This window comes from Squalius cephalus (assembly GCF_949319135.1).
Source record: "Squalius cephalus genome assembly, chromosome: 6".
In the NCBI taxonomy this organism is placed as follows: domain Eukaryota; kingdom Metazoa; phylum Chordata; class Actinopteri; order Cypriniformes; family Leuciscidae; genus Squalius; species Squalius cephalus.
This window is the reverse complement of record NC_137127.1, coordinates 95,804-118,511: the sequence shown is the minus strand read 5'-3', so window position 1 is coordinate 118,511 and position 22,708 is coordinate 95,804. Positions and strand designations below refer to the sequence as shown.

The 22,708-nt window shown below is 41.8% G+C and overlaps 1 protein-coding gene and 1 long non-coding RNA gene across 3 annotated transcripts; both read right to left on the bottom strand.

Annotated features, from left to right (window-relative positions):
• Window positions 1-6,289: 6,289 nt before the first annotated feature.
• hdgfl3 (HDGF like 3) lies at window positions 6,290-13,281 on the bottom strand. Its single transcript, XM_079874138.1, has 6 exons — window positions 12,850-13,281; window positions 11,815-11,891; window positions 11,440-11,578; window positions 11,168-11,302; window positions 10,288-10,425; window positions 6,290-7,105 (listed from the first exon to the last, which is right to left on the bottom strand). Exons 1-6 carry the CDS (start codon window positions 12,931-12,933, stop codon window positions 7,085-7,087), a joined length of 594 nt encoding a protein of 197 aa, XP_079730264.1. The 5' UTR covers window positions 12,934-13,281; the 3' UTR covers window positions 6,290-7,084.
• A 6,026-nt stretch (window positions 13,282-19,307) lies between these two features.
• On the bottom strand, window positions 19,308-21,352 carry LOC307160624. 2 transcript variants are annotated; one of them, XR_013821576.1, is made up of 3 exons: window positions 20,893-21,352; window positions 20,047-20,825; window positions 19,308-19,699 (listed from the first exon to the last, which is right to left on the bottom strand). It is a non-coding gene; the product is annotated as an uncharacterized lncRNA (long non-coding RNA). The 2 variants fall into 2 exon arrangements; XR_013821577.1 differs by having other exon boundaries at window positions 20,899-21,352.
• Window positions 21,353-22,708: the final 1,356 nt, after the last annotated feature.

The window sequence follows — 22,708 nt, the reverse complement described above, 5'->3', positions numbered from 1 at the left end:
TCACACACATCTACAGACTCTCTACAGACTCACACACATCTACAGACTCTCTACAGACTCACACACATCTACAGTCTCACACACATCTACAGTCTCACACACATCTACAGACTCACACACATCTACAGACTCACACACATCTACAGTCTCACACACATCTACAGACTCACACACATCTACAGTCTCACACACATCTACAGTCTCACACACATCTACAGTCTCACACACATCTACAGACTCACACACATCTACAGTCTCACACACATCTACAGTCTCACACACATCTACAGACTCACACACATCTACAGTCTCACACACATCTACAGACTCACACACATCTACAGACTCACACACATCTACAGTCTCACACACATCTACAGTCTCGCACACATCTACAGACTCGCACACATCTACAGTCTCACACACATCTACAGTCTCACACACATCTACAGACTCACACACATCTACAGTCTCACACACATCTACAGACTCTCTACAGACTCACACACATCTACAGACTCTCTACAGACTCACACACATCTACAGTCTCACACACATCTACAGTCTCACACACATCTACAGTCTCGCACACATCTACAGTCTCGCACACATCTACAGACTCGCACACATCTACAGACTCGCACACATCTACAGTCTCGCACACATCTACAGACTCGCACACATCTACAGACTCACACACATCTACAGTCTCACACACATCTACAGTCTCACACACATCTACAGTCTCACACACATCTACAGTCTCACACACATCTACAGACTCACACACATCTACAGTCTCACACACATCTACAGACTCTCTACAGACTCACACACATCTACAATCTCACACACATCTACAGTCTCACACACATCTACAGTCTCGCACACATCTACAGTCTCACACACATCTACAGACTCACACACATCTACAGTCTCACACACATCTACAGTCTCACACACATCTACAGTCTCACACACATCTACAGACTCACACACATCTACAGTCTCACACACATCTACAGACTCTCTACAGACTCACACACATCTACAGTCTCACACACATCTACAGTCTCACACACATCTACAGTCTCACACACATCTACAGACTCGCACACATCTACAGTCTCACACACATCTACAGTCTCACACACATCTACAGACTCGCACACATCTACAGTCTCGCACACATCTACAGTCTCACACACATCTACAGTCTCACACACATCTACAGACTCGCACACATCTACAGTCTCACACACATCTACAGTCTCACACACATCTACAGTCTCACACACATCTACAGTCTCACACACATCTACAGACTCACACACATCTACAGTCTCACACACATCTACAGACTCTCTACAGACTCACACACATCTACAGTCTCACACACATCTACAGTCTCACACACATCTACAGTCTCGCACACACATCTACAGACTCACACACATCTACAGACTCACACACAACTACAGTCTCACACACATCTACAGACTCACACACATCTACAGACTCACACACATCTACAGTCTCACACACATCTACAGTCTCGCACACATCTACAGACTCGCACACATCTACAGTCTCACACACATCTACAGTCTCACACACATCTACAGTCTCACACACATCTACAGTCTCACACACATCTACAGACTCACACACATCTACAGTCTCACACACATCTACAGTCTCGCACACATCTACAGTCTCACACACATCTACAGACTCACACACATCTACAGTCTCACACACATCTACAGACTCACACACATCTACAGACTCACACACATCTACAGTCTCACACACATCTACAGACTCACACACATCTACAGACTCGCACACATCTACAGTCTCACACACATCTACAGACTCACACACATCTACAGACTCGCACACATCTACAGACTCACACACATCTACAGACTCACACACATCTACAGACTCACACACATCTACAGACTCGCACACATCTACAGTCTCACACACATCTACAGACTCACACACATCTACAGTCTCACACACATCTACAGTCTCACACACATCTACAGAATCACACACATCTACAGTCTCACACACATCTACAGTCTCACACACATCTACAGACTCTCACACACATCTACAGTCTCACACACATCTACAGTCTCACACACATCTACAGACTCACACACATCTACAGTCTCACACACATCTACAGTCTCACACACATCTACAGTCTCACACACATCTACAGTCTCACACACATCTACAGTCTCACACACATCTACAGACTCTCTACAGTCTCACACACATCTACAGTCTCACACACATCTACAGTCTCACACACATCTACAGTCTCACACACATCTACAGACTCACACACATCTACAGACTCTCTACAGACTCACACACATCTACAGTCTCACACACATCTACAGACTCTCTACAGTCTCACACACATCTACAGTCTCACACACATCTACAGTACACACACATCTACAGACTCACACACATCTACAGTACACACACATCTACAGTCTCACACACATCTACAGTCTCACACACATCTACAGTACACACACATCTACAGTCTCACACACATCTACAGTCTCACACACATCTACAGTCTCACACACATCTACAGTCTCACACACATCTACAGACTCACACACATCTACAGACTCTCTACAGACTCACACACATCTACAGTCTCACACACATCTACAGACTCTCTACAGTCTCACACACATCTACAGTCTCACACACATCTACAGTACACACACATCTACAGACTCACACACATCTACAGTACACACACATCTACAGTCTCACACACATCTACAGACTCACACACATCTACAGTACACACACATCTACAGTCTCACACACATCTACAGTCTCACACACATCTACAGTCTCACACACATCTACAGACTCACACACATCTACAGACTCTCTACAGACTCACACACATCTACAGTCTCACACACATCTACAGACTCTCTACAGTCTCACACACATCTACAGTCTCACACACATCTACAGTACACACACATCTACAGACTCACACACATCTACAGACTCACACACATCTACAGTACACACACATCTACAGTCTCACACACATCTACAGTCTCACACACATCTACAGACTCTCTACAGTCTCACACACATCTACAGTCTCACACACATCTACAGACTCACACACATCTACAGTACACACACATCTACAGTCTCACACACATCTACAGTACACACACATCTACAGACTCTCTACAGACTCACACACATCTACAGTCTCACACACATCTACAGACTCTCTACAGTCTCACACACATCTACAGTCTCACACACATCTACAGTACACACACATCTACAGTCTCACACACATCTACAGTCTCACACACATCTACAGTCTCACACACATCTACAGTCTCACACACATCTACAGTACACACACATCTACAGACATCTACTGCAGCAGGGGAACTGGGTGACGGTGAGACGCTATAGTCGCGGGACAAAACACCGCACTTCAGTTCTGATTACAACATTAAACATATTCTCCCCACTCAGTGAAACACCCACTGAGAGTTCTGTTGATTGTGCACTAGTTATTGGTGATTCGATCACACGGAACGTGAAAATAGAGACACCAGCGACCATAGTCACATGTTTGCCGGGAGCCAGAGCGCCTGACATCAAAGCAAATTTAAAAGTGCTGGCTAATGCTAATCGTAAATTCTCTAAATTATTATTCATGTCGGCACTAATGATGTTCGACTCCGCCAGTCGGAGATCACCAAAATTAATGTTAAAGAGGTGTGTGAACCTCGCAAGTACGACGTCAGGCACTGTAATTTGCTCTGGCCCCCTTCCTGTTCGCAGGAGTGATGAGATAGTTAGTAGATTGTCTTCACTCAATGGCTGGCTGTCGAGATGGTGTCCCCAAAATAATATAGAATTCATAGACAATTGGAAAAGTTTTGGGGGCAGACCTGACCTGTTGAAAAGAGATGGTATTCATCCCTCTTGGGATGGTGCTGCTCTTCTCTCTAGTAATATGGCACATAGTCTTAGAGCTCAAACATGACAATCTGGGGCTCAGGTCAGGAAGCAGACAGACTGGCTTAACCGACCGTCTGCTAGCGGCCTCGCGTCACCAAGGTCAGATAAATCCCATCACATAAAGCCTCTTTCACCTAGATATCATCATATAGAGACTGTGTCTGTTCCCCGAATTTGGAAATAAAAAAAACTCCTAAACCCATTCAAGGGTAAAAATGTAATTGATGTTCAACAAATAAAAAACAAATATAATACGGATGAACAAATGATAAAGCTCGGGTTGCTGAATATTCGATCCCTTACTCCAAATTGTTGTTTATTGTAAAGCGTCCTTGAGCCCTGGAAAGGCGCTATATAAATAAAACGTATTATTATTATTATTATTATTATTATTATTATAGTGTAAATGATAAATCACGTTTGAGATTTGTGCTGGCTACTGTATACGGGCCACCAGGGCACCATACAGACTTTATCAAAGAATTTGCTGACTTTCTATCAGAGTTAGTACTGGCTGCAGATAAAGTACTAATTTTGGTGATTTTAATATAGTCAAGTCATCTTCATTTATATAGCGCTTTTAACAATGTAGACTGTTCCAAAGCAGCTTTACATTGATAATAGGAAATTAAAGTAAAGTGTTTTGGCTTTACAGCAGCTCTAGAATAAAGTTATTGTCCAGCTAAAGTTAGTTTGATTGATTCACTTCCGTCACAAGGATCATTAGTTACGATCAACACCGCTTTAACAGAAAACTCTTAAGTTCTTTCTGCGCAAACTTCAAAAACGTGAACCCGTGAGAACACTGATGGCGTGCACATGCGTATTACATGTTCAGTCTATAGGGATGTGCATTTGAATATATGTGCGCAGGCGTGTAGTCCTTCCCTACAAACCAACCCTCAACAAACTACTTGTCTGGCCTTAAAATTAATATTACAAATTTTTATTGCTTACACGTAGTCACGCGAACTGGAATTATCCCGACAACGCTTTATCTGTTGAGAGGTAAAGGGAGGGGAGGGAGGCCTTCACAGGGAAGAGACTAGTGGACACTTCAGGACTGCGCTGTCGTTGCGGTAAACCTGGGGATAAACTAATAAACTAAGAGACTAATATTAGAGTAGACGCCATTCTTCTTATGATGTAATGAGTACATCAAGTTTTATGGGAAGTGTTCCCGGTTCCGGCTGACCTAATCTATGCAGCCTAACATTGAATTATAGAAGTTTATAATGTGTTATGTGAATGCTAGGCCAAAGAGATGTGTTTTTAACAACCACCCATAATAGCATTACAATAATCTAGCCTTGATGTCATGAACGCATGAACTAATTGTTCTGCATTTTTAATTGAGGGCATATGACGTAATTTAGACATATTTTTAAGATGAAAAAATGTGGTTTTACAGATACTAGACACGTGACTTTCAAATGAAAGATTGGTATCAAAGAGCACACCCAGGTTCCTAAAGGACGACGACTTAACAGAGCAGCCATCAAGTGTTAGACAGTATTCTGGGTTATTACGTGCAGAGTTTTTTTGCCCAATAATTAGAATCTGTTTTTTCAGAATTAAGCAGTAGCAAATTGCTAGTCATCCAATTTTTTATATCAGCTATGCATTCCGTTAATTTTGTGAATTTGTAAGTTTCGTCTGGGCGTGAACAAATATAGAGCTGAGTATCATCAGCATAGCAGTGAAAACTAATGCCATGTTTCCTAATGATATCTCCTAATGGTAGCATGTACAGAGTGAACAGCAGCGGTCCTAGTACTGAGCCTTGTGGTACACCATACTGAACCTGCGATCGATGAGACATCTCTTCATTTACTGCTACAAACTGATAATGGTCAGATAAGTGTGATTTAAACCATGCTAATGAGATTCCACTAATGCCAACAGTAGAGCACTTGAACAGTAGAACAGTGGAGCACAGCACTTGCAACGCCAAGGTCATGGGTTCGATCCCCAGGGAAAGCAAGAACTGATAAGAATGTAAAATTGTGTACCTTGAAATGCAGTGTAAGTCGCTTTGGATAAAAGCGTCTGCCAAATGGATCAATGTAAATGTAAAACATTAGAAACGAGTGCAACTTTGATCTGATGGAGACATTACAGGATCTGCCTTGATTCAGTCCCAACATCCCACTGACCAGAGAATAACACAACAAACCCTAAAAAAGGCATGTTAGAATCGAACACTAAGACATAAAGACACGACAGAACAACACTTGCATTCCAATGAGTTTATTCTGTAAAATTCTTGTCAATAAACAGGAAAAACAGTTTACATGTGGCTACAAACCTTGAAAATGCAACATGTATGAGGGCAATAAAAATTAAACGACAGGAAGGAAAACCACATTGGTGAATTTACCACAGATGTGTCATTTACTATCATCAAAAATAAATAGAATATATTCTTTATATAAACAAAGATAAGAAATAAAAATGGACTGTGTGGAAGAGGAGTGTCTGTGATCAGGAACGGACAGACAGAAGAACATCTTCAACATGTGAAACTACAGCATGCCACTAGAAAGGCTAGAAAACAACCAACCCACGACACAGGAACGGATAAGCATCGGGATAATAGTACAGAGATCCTAGAATCTACACCCAAATCAAATGTACAGAGCTAATATCGAGTTACGGCGCGCAACTCTGCTTGTGCACGATTCTTCATATTCTACGCTTTCCACTCTTTTCTCTCAGATTACGTAAAAGCGTGAAAGACGGTCGAGTTGTTTGACAGACAAACGCCTGTTTGTTCCATTGTTAAGAAAGAAACATCTAGCATGACACATGAATGAGATCTGAATGAGCTGAAGCTAAACCTCTAAAATCAAATCAGCAGAATGGAATGAAGTTTGTGTGTAAATCCTGGATGTTGTGTTTTTATTTGACTGTATGTGTGTGTGTTTGACTGAGCCAGATAATAATGTGTAGGAGTTTGCAAGCGATCAGTGTAATAAGATGCATTTACAGTATGACATATCAGCGTCACAAGCCGTCGTCCGATGATCGTCTAACGATCCTCCCGGAGATTCTGCCAGAGGAGACAAAAACAGCAGTCAGACAAACTCTGGAGTCACTACCTTCACTCTCACAAAACTGCTGGATTGAGGAATATTCCCTCAGGGAATCAGGCCAACAAACCTTGACGTCACATTCCCTTCATGAGTTCATTAAACTTTAACGGAGAGAGTCGACTGTACATTCAGACATCAGACAGGAGCGACTCTCAATCTCTGTCCTCTATTAACGTTTTAAACAGTTTTAGCAATAGAGGTCTGCAAACCGAGCCGAGCAGGGTATATGTATGTGTGTGTATATATATATATATATATATATATATATATATATTACACTGTTATACTTGTAGACACTGTTAACACTGTTACACCTATAAACAATGATATACCAATAAACAATGTTACACCTGTAGACACGTTACACTGTTACACCTGTAGACACCGTTACACATGTAGACACCGTTACACCTGTAGACACTGTTAGACACAGTTACACCTGTAGACACAGGTAGACACAGTTACACCTGTAGACACTGTTACACAGTTAGACACAGTTAAACCTGTAGACACTGTTAGACACAGTTACACCTGTAGACACTATTACACAGTTAGACACAGTTACACCTGTAGACACTGTTAGACACAGTTACACCTGTAGACACTGTTAGACAGTTACACCTGTAGACACTGTTAGACACAGTTACACCTGTAGACACTGTTACACCTGTAGACACAGGTAGACACAGTTACACCTGTAGACACTGTTACACAGTTAGACACAGTTAAACCTGTAGACACTGTTAGACACAGTTACACCTGTAGACACTGTTACACAGTTAGACACAGTTACACCTGTAGACACTGTTAGACACAGTTACACCTGTAGACACAGTTAGACAGGTAGACACAGTTACACCTGTAGACACTGTTAACACTGTTACACCTATAAACAATGATACACCAATAAACAATGTTACACCTGTAGACACGTTACACTGTTAACACTGTTACACCTATAAACAATGATACACCAATAAACAATGTTACACCTGTAGACACGTTACACTGTTACACCTGTAGACACCGTTACACATGTAGACACCGTTAGACACAGTTACACCTGTAGACACCGTTACACCTGTAGACACTGTTAGACAGTTACACCTGTAGACACTGTTAGAAAGTTACACCTGTAGACACTGTTAGACACAGTTACACCTGTAGACACAGTTACACAGTTAGACACAGTTACACCTGTAGACACAGTTAGACACAGTTACACCTGTAGACACTGTTACACAGTTAGACACAGTTACACCTGTAGACACAGTTAGACACAGTTACACCTGTAGACACTGTTACACAGTTAGACACAGTTACACCTGTAGACACAGTTAGACACAGTTACACCTGTAGACACTGTTAGACACAGTTACACCTGTAGACACAGTTAGACACAGTTACACCTGTAGACACTGTTACACAGTTACACCTGTAGACACTGTTAGACACAGTTACACCTGTAGACACAGTTACACCTGTAGACACAGTTACACTGTTACACCTGTAGACACCGTTACACATGTAGACACCGTTACACCTGTAGACACTGTTAGACACAGTTACACCTGTAGACACTGTTACACCTGTAGACACAGGTAGACACAGTTACACCTGTAGACACAGTTACACCTGTAGACACAGTTAGACACAGTTACACCTGTAGACACTGTTACACAGTTAGACACAGTTACACCTGTAGACACTGTTAGACACAGTTACACCTGTAGACACTGTTAGACACAGTTACACCTGTAGACACTGTTAGACACAGTTACACCTGTAGACACTGTTAGACACAGTTACACCTGTAGACACTGTTAGACACAGTTACACCTGTAGACACAGTTAGACACAGTTACACCTGTAGACACAGTTAGACACAGTTACACCTGTAGACACAGTTAGACACAGTTACACCTGTAGACACAGTTACACAGGTAGACACAGTTACACCTGTAGACACAGACACAGTTAGACACAGTTACACCTGTAGACACTGTTAGACACAGTTACACCTGTAGACACTGTTAACACTGTTACACCTATAAACAATGATACACCAATAAACAATGTTACACCTGTAGACACGTTACACTGTTACACCTGTAGACACCGTTACACATGTAGACACCGTTACACCTGTAGACACTGTTAGACACAGTTACACCTTTAGACACAGTTACACCTGTAGACACAGTTACACCTGTAGACACAGTTACACCTGTAGACACTGTTAGACACAGTTACACCTGTAGACACTGTTAGACACAGTTACACCTGTAGACACTGTTACACAGGTAGACACAGTTACACCTGTAGACACTGTTAGACACAGTTACACCTGTAGACACTGTTAGACACAGTTACACCTGTAGACACTGTTAACACTGTTACACCTATAAACAATGATACACCAATAAACAATGTTACACCTGTAGACACGTTACACTGTTACACCTGTAGACACCGTTACACATGTAGACACCGTTACACCTGTAGACACTGTTAGACACAGTTACACCTGTAGACACTGTTAGACACAGTTACACCTGTAGACACAGTTACACCTGTAGACACTGTTAGACACAGTTACACCTGTAGACACTGTTAGACACAGTTACACCTGTAGACACTGTTACACAGGTAGACACAGTTACACCTGTAGACACAGTTACACCTGTAGACACTGTTAGACACAGTTACACCTGTAGACACTGTTAGACACAGTTACACCTGTAGACACTGTTACACAGGTAGACACTGTTACACAGGTAGACACTGTTACACAGGTAGACACAGGTACACCTGTAGACACAGTTACACCTGTAGACACTGTTACACAGGTAGACACAGTTACACCTGTAGACACTGTTACACAGTTAGACACAGTTACACCTGTAGACACTGTTAGACACAGTTACACCTGTAGACACAGTTACACCTGTAGACACAGGTACACCTGTTACACCTATCGACAATGTTCATAGCTGTTCACCCTGCACCCTTCAGTTTAAAGCCCGTGCAGACCTCTATTCAGCAATTAGTTAAAGATTGTAACTAGTCATTTCATGAAATCCCTGTTACTGTGCACTAATACTGTGAGGGTGGGATCGGCTGCTTCTCGTGTTCTTACCCCTTGACTGCATGTCTTGTCTGAAGAGTTCTGGATGTTGTTGTCATGGTCACCAGCCTCTGATCCGCTCTTCTGCTCATCTTTCCCATCCTTCTCCAGATCTTCATCTCCCGAACCCTTCCTGGACAGCTTGGAGGACTGCAGGAGAGTTTTAGACTGAAAACAGGCTTGACGAAACACACAGAGCACACTCTCATTTGCAGCCTGTTTGTTTCTCTCTCTCACTGCTACACTAAACTTGTTCAAGCAGCTCAGTAACCTTCACTACGTACAGTATATGAACGTGCAGGACTCGGTTGCTAGGCAACAGCTGTTGCTAAGCAAGGCCTCAGCTAGAGGCGGCAAGCCTTCAGACTCGAATCCTTCGATGCACTCTTCATCACCCGTCAGGAGATCTACATGCACTTCATCAGGTGTGGGTGAAAACATCTCTGATCTCACACATAAGCTGCGTCCCAAATGATGTACTGCACACTATGCACTTACACTATGTAGTGTATGAGGTTTAAAAGGTTATTTTGTCACCCAGCATCAGTCTGATAGTTGAGAGCTCCCACTATGTATACTGCAAAACAGCTTAAAATAGTGCACAAGTCTGCAAACTGGGCCGCACCAGTACAGTGTGATGTGTTCATCTTTCACACACTCTGCCCCCTGCTGACCCGGAGCTGCACCTTCAGCATCATCAGGATCCATTCAGCTCCAAGAAAACCCAATGAACACATGACATGAATTATGCAGATTTTGTAACTATAAGAATCTCTCTCTCTCTAAACACCTAATGGAGTTTGTCCTTTCTGTAAACCTGCTTTCAAACAACATGGATTCTGAAATCTATATAGAGATAAAATGACAGACACTCACAGAAACGCTCAGGTACCTTTGAGGATGCACTTTTTTTCCGCTTGGATCCGACCTTGTCACTCTTCATCTTTCCCTCCTCTTCTTCTTCCTCGCTGTCGACTGCGTTCCCTCCTTCCCCCTCCGTCTCCGAGGAGCTCTGCTGCTGCATCACCTGTGTGTGTGTGTGTGTGACAGATCAGGTCACGTGACCGACACACACACACACACACCTCAGCTCATGAAATACTGTGACGGATCAGGTCATGTGACCCTCACACACACCTCAGCTCATCAAATACTGTAACTCACCTGGTAACCAGTGAATTTGACGCCAGGATTATTTTCAATTTCCCACAGGCCTTCATTAAATCCTTTTCTCTTGTTTGACTTGCCAAACTTGTCCTTATATTCCTTGTAGGGCAGCAGGTCTTTAGGGCCCAGGAACGCACTAGGAGACACAGATACTGTCACAGATACAGCCGTCCATCACTAACACAGAGACACGTATCACTGAATCTCACACACTCACACACACTAACCGACCCCTAAACCTACCCATCACAGAAAACCTGCATTTTTAGGGAGGTTTTTGGAGATTTTTTAAAGTTTTGGTCACTTCTGGGTACAAATTTGTTACCAAAATATAGTTAAGTAAGTACACACACACACACACACAAGGCTTACGTCTCATGGGTACCGAAGAAGAAGATGGGGTATTTATTAGCTGGCGGCTTCACGGCTCCCTCTGGCAGCTCATCAATCTAGAACACACACACACACAGTTCAGCACTAACTCTCACACATTGTTTGGGAACATTATTTTGAATGTGTGCGATTTTATTCATTCAACCATGTCTGACCTCATGTTTACAGATAAGCTTTTTCCCCAGTTGAACAGATGCATTTTAACCTAATTTCATATTTTAGACTTTACACGCATGTTTTCCACTTCTGCTCTTTTGCTGTTCGATTCGAAAATAAATCATCCTGATCTCACAGCGTCCAGAACTATAACACCTCTTGATCTGAGAATATGGTGGGTTGGGTTTAAAATGAAATCAAAACGCTATTCTAGGCCAGAATCATCTAATAGTTCACTCTAACGGAAACGAACGGAACGGTTCTTCGCTGAACGCCAGTCCGGTGTTTTGAATGAAACGGTGTCGCGGGCCGAACGGGCGCTTGTTGGCCCAGATGAGGAACAGCTGCTTCCCCAATAACAACAACATCAACAACACACACACACACACACACCAGAATAACCCAGAACCAGACCCTTCCCGTGATTCAAACACTTCATAAACGCCTGAAATAACACAGAGCCCCAAACGACGAGAACAAGCGGATCATTTCACGCTACAGACAAAAACACCTTCACACTCATGATCCGCGTGTCGGAGGCTTTTACTGACGCATTTCGATCCCTTTCCCGCGGTTTTTGCCCCCATTTCCCCTCAGATAACACCGCTGGAGCTCCGGGTGTGTGTGTGTGTGTTCAGCGGCCCCTCTGTGCTCCGGTAACCGGGTATCTGTGAGTGTTTAGCGGTCTCTCTGAGCTCCAGTAACCGGGTGTGTGTGAGTGTTTAGCGGCCCCTCTGAGCTCCGGTAACCGGCCTCCGCGTCTCTCCGCTCCCCGGGTGTGTGTGAGTGTTTAGCGGTCTCTCCCAGCTCCAGTAACCGGCCTCCGCGTCTCTCTGCTCGGCTACAGCTCGTACTCACCCTCGCCGGCCAGTGCGGGTATCCCTTCATCTTGGCGAAAACCAGATCTCCAGCTTTATATTCCCGGGGCCGTGGGCGAGCCATCGCGACACACACACTCACCGAAGCGAAAAACTGCACGATAATCCACGGGTCTCGAGCTCAGCGGCGGATGATCGACCATCAATGTTTTGATCGCAGTTAATAAGGAAATAAATAATGAAAGAGGAGAAAGGCCTGGAGAAACACCTCTTCCCTCGTCTTCTTCCTCCTCGTCGTGTAATGTTCAGGGAATGTTATATTTCGTACTTATATGGGATTTTATTCAGTTTAATACACTCGAACTAATTTTATTTCAGACATAACACGTGTTTCAATTCAGCTTAAGTTTACTTAAAAGGGTAAAGAAAAACAAGGTGAACCAGAACAGCAATACATTTTCCTTTACAGAATGTCTATTAACAATATTTATTCCAACAACACTGTATTCCAAACGGGACATTTACATCTTAGAATAGAAAAAAATTTTTTTAATAATTTGTGGAGTTTTTTACAAAAGTTATGAATCTGTGTCACATGAATAGAGATAATGTGAGGAACTCCTGCTTATTCTGCTCATCTGTGTCATTAAAACACACTAAAGCCGTTCCACAGGCTGTAATGATCCAATAATCTGCAAAGTAACTTAGTAAATACTCAGAATTAAGCTCAAATCATCACTAGAACCGGACCGGTCCTCCACACAGACCCTGACCAGCTTCGGCTCCAGAGCCTGATCAATACAGGAGGACATGGAGGAATATTTCAATGCTACTGATCCCGATCTGACCTCTGACCTCTGATCATAATCATAATCATACACTGTCTGTTCGTTGGCCAGAGAAGAACTGAGAAAAAATGCATTATTTTCCTGTTAACACTGTAAAGCTGCTTTGAAACAATCTACTGCAAAGCACTATATAGCCTAAATAAAGGTGACTTCTTTATTTATTAAGTTAAACGACTGATTAAATGCAAGTTTCCATGGTCATCTGCTGGAGATTTCCTAGTTTCCCTATAGATGCATATCATACGCTACTCAAAATGAAACATTAAACATGATTCGTCAGTTTCTGTTAGTCCCGTCCACAATCTTATTTTATGACACAAAGTTGTAAAACTTTGTAAAAAAGAGGTTATGTAAAAGTAAGCACAAACACTTTCTCAATGTTTAAAAGATTCTGAACATAAATTCATATTAAGTTTATAGCCTACTTGATAGAAAAAGGAAGAGCCATTTTATTGTGTTTTCATTTACTGTAAAAAAATTATCATTAATTCATGGCAACACACAGTATGTTTTTACAAAATTAATTTCAACTTAGTTTTATAAGTAATACGAGATTCAACTTAATATAAGTCAGTTTTAATATAATTAAAGTTGAAATTACTTTTACAGCCCATTTGATGATACTTAATTTAAAGCAGCAACAGAACTTAAATGTGCAAGTTGAAATAAGTGAATTTGTTTTACAGTGTGTTTTTTATGTTGTTGCAGTTTTGAAACTTTGAACTTGAAACTGCTGTGCTGTATTTTTTCCTGGTAATTTGGCAGTTTTCATTCTCTACCCTGTTTTATGAAGAACATCTCTGGCCTCCATTTCCAAACCTGTAGTAAAGACTGATTCCTGGGCTTTAAATTAATATATATATATATATATATATTCTGGTTTTCAGACAGGATGGCCACATTTGGACCAAATGATAAAAGGTTGACTTTATGGAGGCAAAAGCTGAGTGGCACGAGACGGATAGACAGCGCGAGTGTTCACACACACACACACACACACACACACACACACACACACACACACACACACACACACACACACACACACACACACACACACACACACACACACTGCTCTTTTACCTGTAAATACCATAAATAGGCCAATAAAAATACAATCAGTGAGACTTTAGCCCATTACTAGATTACAATCTTCATTAAACACCTGTGTTCCTTCTAGACACCGATGTCTAAACCATGAAGTTACAGGCGATGTGAAAACGTGTAAATGGTGGCTCCTGTAGTTATTGCAGGTGCCAGGTAGGGTTTGATGTCTTTTATTTTGAAATTTTCACTTTCAGTGTATATTACCTGTTAGTCTGCATGTAGGAACGGGGTGAGTATCTGGGATGCTCTTCTGTTGACCCTTTTGTTTGAACCACCGCCAAGAAATGACAGAAAACAGCTTTACTCTAATCCCATGTTCATCAATGTCTGAAAGTTGGAGCTTAAATCTGTGTAAAAATATTGAATGTTCAGCCAAAATAAAGTGTTAGAAGTGCACCAGCAGTGTAACATGCATCTTTACAGTGAATTATTGCTTCATTTGAGGATTTTCAGCTGTTTTTGTCTTGTTTTCCAGTAACATTAATGAGTAGCACAGTAATAAATAAACCCGTGTGTCTGTGTCTGCATCTGTGAGGGTTATAGTGGGAATATATAGTGCTGAAGGTTCGCCTGTAGGGGGCAGAACTCTCACACAAACATATGCTTCTTCTTCTTCTTCTTCTTCTTCTTCAACACCTCCTGCTCACACCTGAGGCTGTGTCTGAAATCGTCCCCTACAGCCTCCTTCACTATTCCCTACAGTACTTCACTAATATATACCCTTGAAGGAGTGAATGAAAGTGTGAACTCAGACACTGAGTGCTGGAAGTGCTTTTGTTCTTGCTGTTTAATCATTTGAAATTCAGCAAACTGGCAGCACCAGTAGTAATTAAAAGATTTATCTTGAACTCTCTCATGGAAACTAGCATGTAAACAGGAATATTAACTTGTATGATATTAGCCACATTGGACCAGTGGTTTGGAAATGAATGATGATTGAGCTGTGGCTCCATCTACTGGTCAGACGCAGGACTTCATTCGGCACGACCCTCACAGTGCATTATGGGATTGAATGAGTGCACTCGATAACGTCCACTATGGTTTCGGACACTACAAACTTCTGCGACCGGTCGACCGGATGTGATGTATTCTAATCAAAACTATGAGTGCGAAGCTAGAATTACCAAAATTTTAACACTTTAAACGTTATTTTGTAAACACTATTTTACAAAATAGCGGTTATTAATAATTATTTAATATTTATGTTGATTAGCAAAGTTGCGTGCGACTGCTAGGGTTAGGAGTGTGTGCAGTGGAAAGGCAGCTTAAGACTTTTATATTTTTTTCCTCAGTTTTCACTCTTACAAATCTGAGGTCTTTACACACTGAGTCCGAAATGTTCGTGTGTGTGTTTTCGTATTCGTCATTCGGTGGCTCTGAACTGTCAAAACACCGCTCAAAATGCCACTCAAGAGGCAGTGTGTGAACATGACTGACTCAACGTGAGGTATTTATTTTTAACGCGCAAAAATTTTGGACGAGAATGTCTGACTCAGTGAGGAAGGACCTTAACTACTCTCTCTAACGCTACTTGTGGTCATACTTTGACTTTCATGGTGTAATTAAAAAATGTTTTAAATGAAGAGTTTATTTCAGTTGTTTCACATCTAGTTTGTAGCGTGTCTGCTGTGGATGCGAACTCTGTTCACACTAGGGTGACCACCTGGCTATTGCTCTGTTGCAGGTCAGCAGACCTGATTTTGCGGGACACGCGGGAGATAACTTACTATTATTATACTAGGTGAATAAATATAGATTTTATATTAGATGTCTTTTTGCAGTGATGTTAACATGTTTTAAAGGGGACATATCATGCTAAATCCACTTTTTTAGCCCTTAAATGCATTTTGTTGTATATTTGCAGTGTTTAGAAGTACAGAAAAGTTGAAATTATTCTCTTCAGGTGCTTCGTTGATATCTTTATATTCTGTTTTGGCCTTATTTTTCAACCTGTTCCGATTTTTCTGTTATCTATGACGTTTTGTGAACTATCACGTCACAGTATTTGCAGCGGAACTGCCAAATAAGGACATTGGCTGTTTCTCAATTCCAAGAACGCAGAGAACGGACTTGTGTTCTCGTGGAGACCGGTCTTGCCAAGCTTCCTTGGAAGAACGAACTCGGAACCGGCCGCAATGACTTCTGGGACACCAGGCGAGTACTAGCTCAAGTCTGCATTCGATGCATCCTCGTGTCAAGAACACATCCGGGTTCTTTCATGCGTCCTCTGTACTTGCGTTCTTGAGAATTGGGTCTGAACTTCAACGGTTAATGATGACGTAAAACGAGAACACAAGGACGCAAGATCGCTGAAGAACGCATATTGAGAAACACCCATTGACTTCCAGCCCAACACTTCCAGCAATCCGCCATTTTTATTTCTCGCTGCAATTTTGTAGTCCAAGCTAAAAGATGCAGAAGTTACGAGAGGGTAAGTTAAAATGTTCGGTTGTTGGATGTAGTAACCCACACGCTTCATTACACCGTCTAATGTAGATGAACTGCTGCGCTTGTGACAGGGCGCATGTTTAACTGAAAGAACGAGCAGAGAGAGAGAGACCCGGTCGCACGCGCGCACTCTCTCTCTCTTCGGAGAGGCGAAAGTGTAAACAAGACATCACCGTCTCCAAACTAGACGCTGTCTTGCTCTCTCTCCCTCGCACATATTAATCAAAATAAATCGAGACGGTGGTAAAAGGTCGGAAGACCAAAGTTTCATGTGTAAATACAGTAACACACCATTGCGATACATCCATATGAAGACGTTGTTCTGCAGGTTCGTCGTCTTCATTTTCATCTCGCTCCGGCTCCGACTCTGGCTCGAACATGTAAGGCTGGCTGGACAAGTCTTCCGTTGTTGACATTTTGTTAATAACGTGTGAATAAAAAGTTTCTGTGCCGCTAGATAATCGTATCTCTGCTATCAAACTACAAAAATGGCCGAACGGGGTGGAGTTGAACCGAGTGTCACCTGGAGAGGGGGGGGGGGGGGGGGGGGGTATGAAGTGTCTCATTTGTATTTAAAGAGACCGCACCAAAACGAGTTGCTCTCAGACGCACACCAGAAAAGGGGTAGAAAAGGGGCCTGTGGAGCTATAATAATGAGGAATTCAGACCCAAGCATTGCAGTTCCGCTTTATATAGACCACAAATGTATGATTTATATGTAAAAAGGAACGATTTAAAAGCATGATATGTCTCCTTTAAATTGCTAATGGGCTTTATAAAAATGACGGTGCTGACCGGCGCTGTGTGAACGTCACTAATATAAAACTCAATTCAACAGCACGTGTCTATTCAATCTAAATAATTAAGTAAAAATAATAATCCAAATCCAATCTCTAAAAAGCACATTTCCAAATAAACACATAAATTCCATTAAGAAAGACTAGAAATATTAAATGCGTTCTTACCGGATTCAGTGCATCTTGAATTTTTTAAAAAATATATATTTTTTGTCTGATCTGGCAGCTTCGAGTAGGGCCTTCTCATTTATTATGTTTCTTTAGAACTCCTGGCAGGTGCAGCTATAGTTCACTTTCACCAGGGGTTCAGTTCACTTTTTATGAGGTCCACAGTTGCGCGTCTCTGTCCATCAGAGAAAACACCCTCTTTTTCTCAGTGTTTGTTTTCCCGCTCTGGCTAGAGCCAATAATAACGGCTGCGCTGCGCATGTTCAGTGTTTTCTTATTAATATTTTTTTATTTTAGAATTGTAATTTAAAGGACGATGAAATAATATGACGCAGACAAAATTAAAATGCGGGACACTGCTTATGACTTGCGGGACGCGGGACAAAGCTTCAAATTTCGGGACTGTCCCGCATTGGTCACCCTAGTTCACACTGAATGAGACACAAGCTCTTAAAGTACATCAGAAATACAACAGGGCATCAGCTTTCTGTCGCAGCACTGATTATAACGGGCTCTTCTGGTGTGGAGACCGCGGGGGTTAGGAATGGGTTAAATGCAGAGACTAAAATATTGTGTGCTCTTTTTTATTTCTATAGCTCTTTTCTCCTGAATCTTCTGTCCTGCAGCTGACGACGTGCCGGAGCTGATCTGTGTGTTTGGAAAGACTTCTGCAACTGGAACTGTGGTTCTTCAGTTCTCCACTAGATGGTGATGAAAACCCAATAATAAATCACTTTGAATAGAACAAAAGCAAAATAAAAATAAATTGACAAATTAATCTAATTTGACATATTATTATATGAATCCAAAGGAACACATATGTATTTTGCATTTATTGTAAACGTCTTTTCAGTGCTTGTCAAAATAAGTACATTTCTCTTTTATTTATCATCTTGTCTAAAAGGATTTCAGCTGCCCGACCTGCGTATTAAAGACAAGTGGTTTCTATGTTTCTTATATAAAATGAAATGTACCATATTCTCAAAGACTATAAAAGCGGGCAGTCATGGTTCCTCTGCGAGTGTGTTTGCGCTTCATGTGAAGTTAGTCTTTGCTGATGATAGCCCAGTGTCGGAGTCACCGCAGGGAACCACACCACACAATAAATGATCTAAATGTTTGTCATGTTTTTTTCCTCAGATTGTTTTGCCACAGCCGGCCCGCAGCCTCGACGCGAGCAGATCAGCCCTCAGCGCTTGTAACGCAGCCAGACTGGATTGTGGGAAATGAGGCAGACGACCAGTAAATACCAGTTGCCATGAAGCCCTGAAACGGCTCTCCACGACCTCCCTTCACACTCGACTCGGCACATGACAGGCGCTTATTTCCCACAGCGGGGGCTCGTGTGTTAGAGTACAGGCTCTGGCCATCATTGTCATCTTCATCATCCTCACTGTAACACCATCATCATCTTCACCATCTTCATCATTCTCACTGGAACACCATCATCCTCATCATCTTCATCATCCTCACTGTAACACCATCATCCTCATCTTCACTGTAACACCATCATCATCATCCTCTTCATCCTCACTGTAACACCATCATCCTCATCATCTTCATCATCCTCACTGTAACACCATCATTTTCATTATTCTCACTGTAACACCATCATCATCTTCATCATCTTCATCATTCTCACTGTAACACCATCATCCTCATCCTCACTGTAACACCATCATCCTCATCATCATCTTCATCCTCACTGAAACACCATCATCATCATCTTCATCATCTTCATCATTCTTACTGTAACACCATCATCCTCATCATCCTCACTGTAACACCATCATCCTCATCATCATCCTCATCATCATCTTCATCATCCTAACTGAAACACCATCATCATCATCATCTTCACTGTAACACCATCATCTTCATCATCTTCATCATCCTCACTGTAACACCATCATCTTCATCCTCACTGTAACACCATCATCCTCATCCTCACTGTAACATCATCATCTTCATCATCCTCACCTTCATCATCTTCATCATCCTCACCGTAACACCATCATCTTCATCCTCACTGTAACACCATCATCCTCATCTTCACTGTAACGCCATCATCTTCATCATCCTCACCTTCGTCATCTTCATCATTCTCACTGTAACACCATCATCTTCATCATCTTCATCATCCTCACTGTAACACCATCATCTTCATCCTCACTGTAACACCATCATCCTCATCCTCACTGTAACACCATCATCATCTTCACCATCTTCATCATTCTCACTGTAACACCATCATCATCTTCATCATCTTCATCATTCTCACTGTAACACCATCATCCTCATCCTCACTGTAACACCATCATCCTCATCCTCACTGTAACACCATCATCATCTTCATCATCTTCATCATTCTCACTGTAACACCATCATCCTCATCCTCACTGTAACACCATCATCCTCATCATCCTCATCATCATCTTCATCCTCCTCACTGAAACACCATCATCATCTTCATCATCTTCATCATTCTCACTGTAACACCATCATCCTCATCCTCACTGTAACACCATCATCATCCTCATCATCATCCTCATCATCTTCATCATCCTCACTGAAACACCATCATCATCATCTTCACTGTAACACCATCATCTTCATCATCTTCATCATCCTCACTGTAACACCATCATCTTCATCCTCACTGTAACACCATCATCCTCATCCTCACTGTAACACCATCATCTTCATCATCCTCACCTTCACCATCTTCATCATTCTCACTGTAACACCATCATCATCATCTTCACTGTAACACCATCATCTTCATCATCCTCACCTTCGTCATCTTCATCATTCTCACTGTAACACCATCATCTTCATCATCTTCATCATCCTCACTGTAACACCATCATCTTCATCCTCACTGTAACACCATCATCATCATCATCTTCATCATCTTCATCATTCTCACTGTAACACTATCATCCTCATCATCTTCATCATCCTCACTTGTAACACCATCATCCTCATATTCACTGTAACACCATCATCTTCATCATCTTCATCATCCTCACTGTAACACCATCATCTTCATCCTCACTGTAACACCATCATCCTCATCCTCACTGTAACACCATCATCATCGTCATCATCTTCATCATTCTCACTGTAACACCATCATCATCATCTTCATCATCCTCACTGTAACACCATCATCATCCTCATTCTCACTGTAACACCATCATCATCTTCATCATCATCCTCACTGTGACACCATCATCTTCATCATCCTCACTGTAATACCATCATCATCATCATCCTCTTCACCCTCACTTCACTGTAACACCATCACCATCATCCTCTTCATCCTCACTGTAACACCATCATCATCATCATCATCATCTTCATCATCATCCTCACTGTAACACCATCATCATCATCCTCTTCATCCTCACTTCACTGTAACACCATCATCATCATCCTCTTCATCCTCACTGTAACACCATCATCATCATCATCTTCATCATCATCCTCACTGTAACACCATCATCCTCATCATCCTCATCCTCACTGTAACACCATCATCATCTTCTTCATCATCATCATCCTCATCATCCTCACTGTAACACCATCATCATCATCATCCTCCTCACTGTAACACCATCATCCTCATCATCCTCATCATCCTCATCCTCACTGTAACACCATCATCATCATCATCCTCATCCTCATCATCCTCATCCTCACTGTAACACCATTATCATCTTCATCATCATTGTCATCATTCTCATGGCCTGCTAATGTGCTCTGCATATGAGGAGTAGAATCCCGTAGATCAGTGTCCTGTTGGGCCATTACACAAACTTAAGCACAGGAATGTCATAGATGGAGTTCATCAGCCAAAAGCAGGTGAAAATCCTCCATGGTGGGAAACGCATAGCAATAATTTGGTGGGTTATTATGATTCATAAAGAAGCCTTTCGCCATTGTACTGTTACTATTACGCATCTTCTGAAAATATGTAGAATCTAGAAGATAGAAGCATTGCTGATGCACATGTGAAATAATGCGATCATCAAACAGCATATAAATCAAAACTGTCTAACGTTACTGAGTGAGATGTCGAGCCCGGGCGAAGAAGCTTTGAGGTGTAGACGGACTCCATCTCCTCCATCTATGTTTTAATCATCGCTCTGAATCCTATCCGGACTAAGTCTTTCAAAATGTTGCTTTTGTATGAAACTTACTCATTCAAGTGTTGATAAAAAAAAGATTGCATAAAGCTACAGTAAAATGTTTTTGGTTTTGATTTCAGAGCTGTTCCTGAAAGCGAGGTTATCTTACCCCGAACTCTCGGCTGATTAACCCAAACCTTGCTTACAAAGCCTCAGTTCAGCTGAGTTACTGCCATCAAAATAATTGTTTTTATATTTACAAAATACAATTAAGTCGGTCAGTGAAAGCCTTAAATATTTTCTTTGTACATTTGTCAGTTAAATAAATGTTCAAGAAAATGAACAAATCACAGATTCTTGATTCTATTGCATTTTACAAAATGTCCCAACTTTTCTGG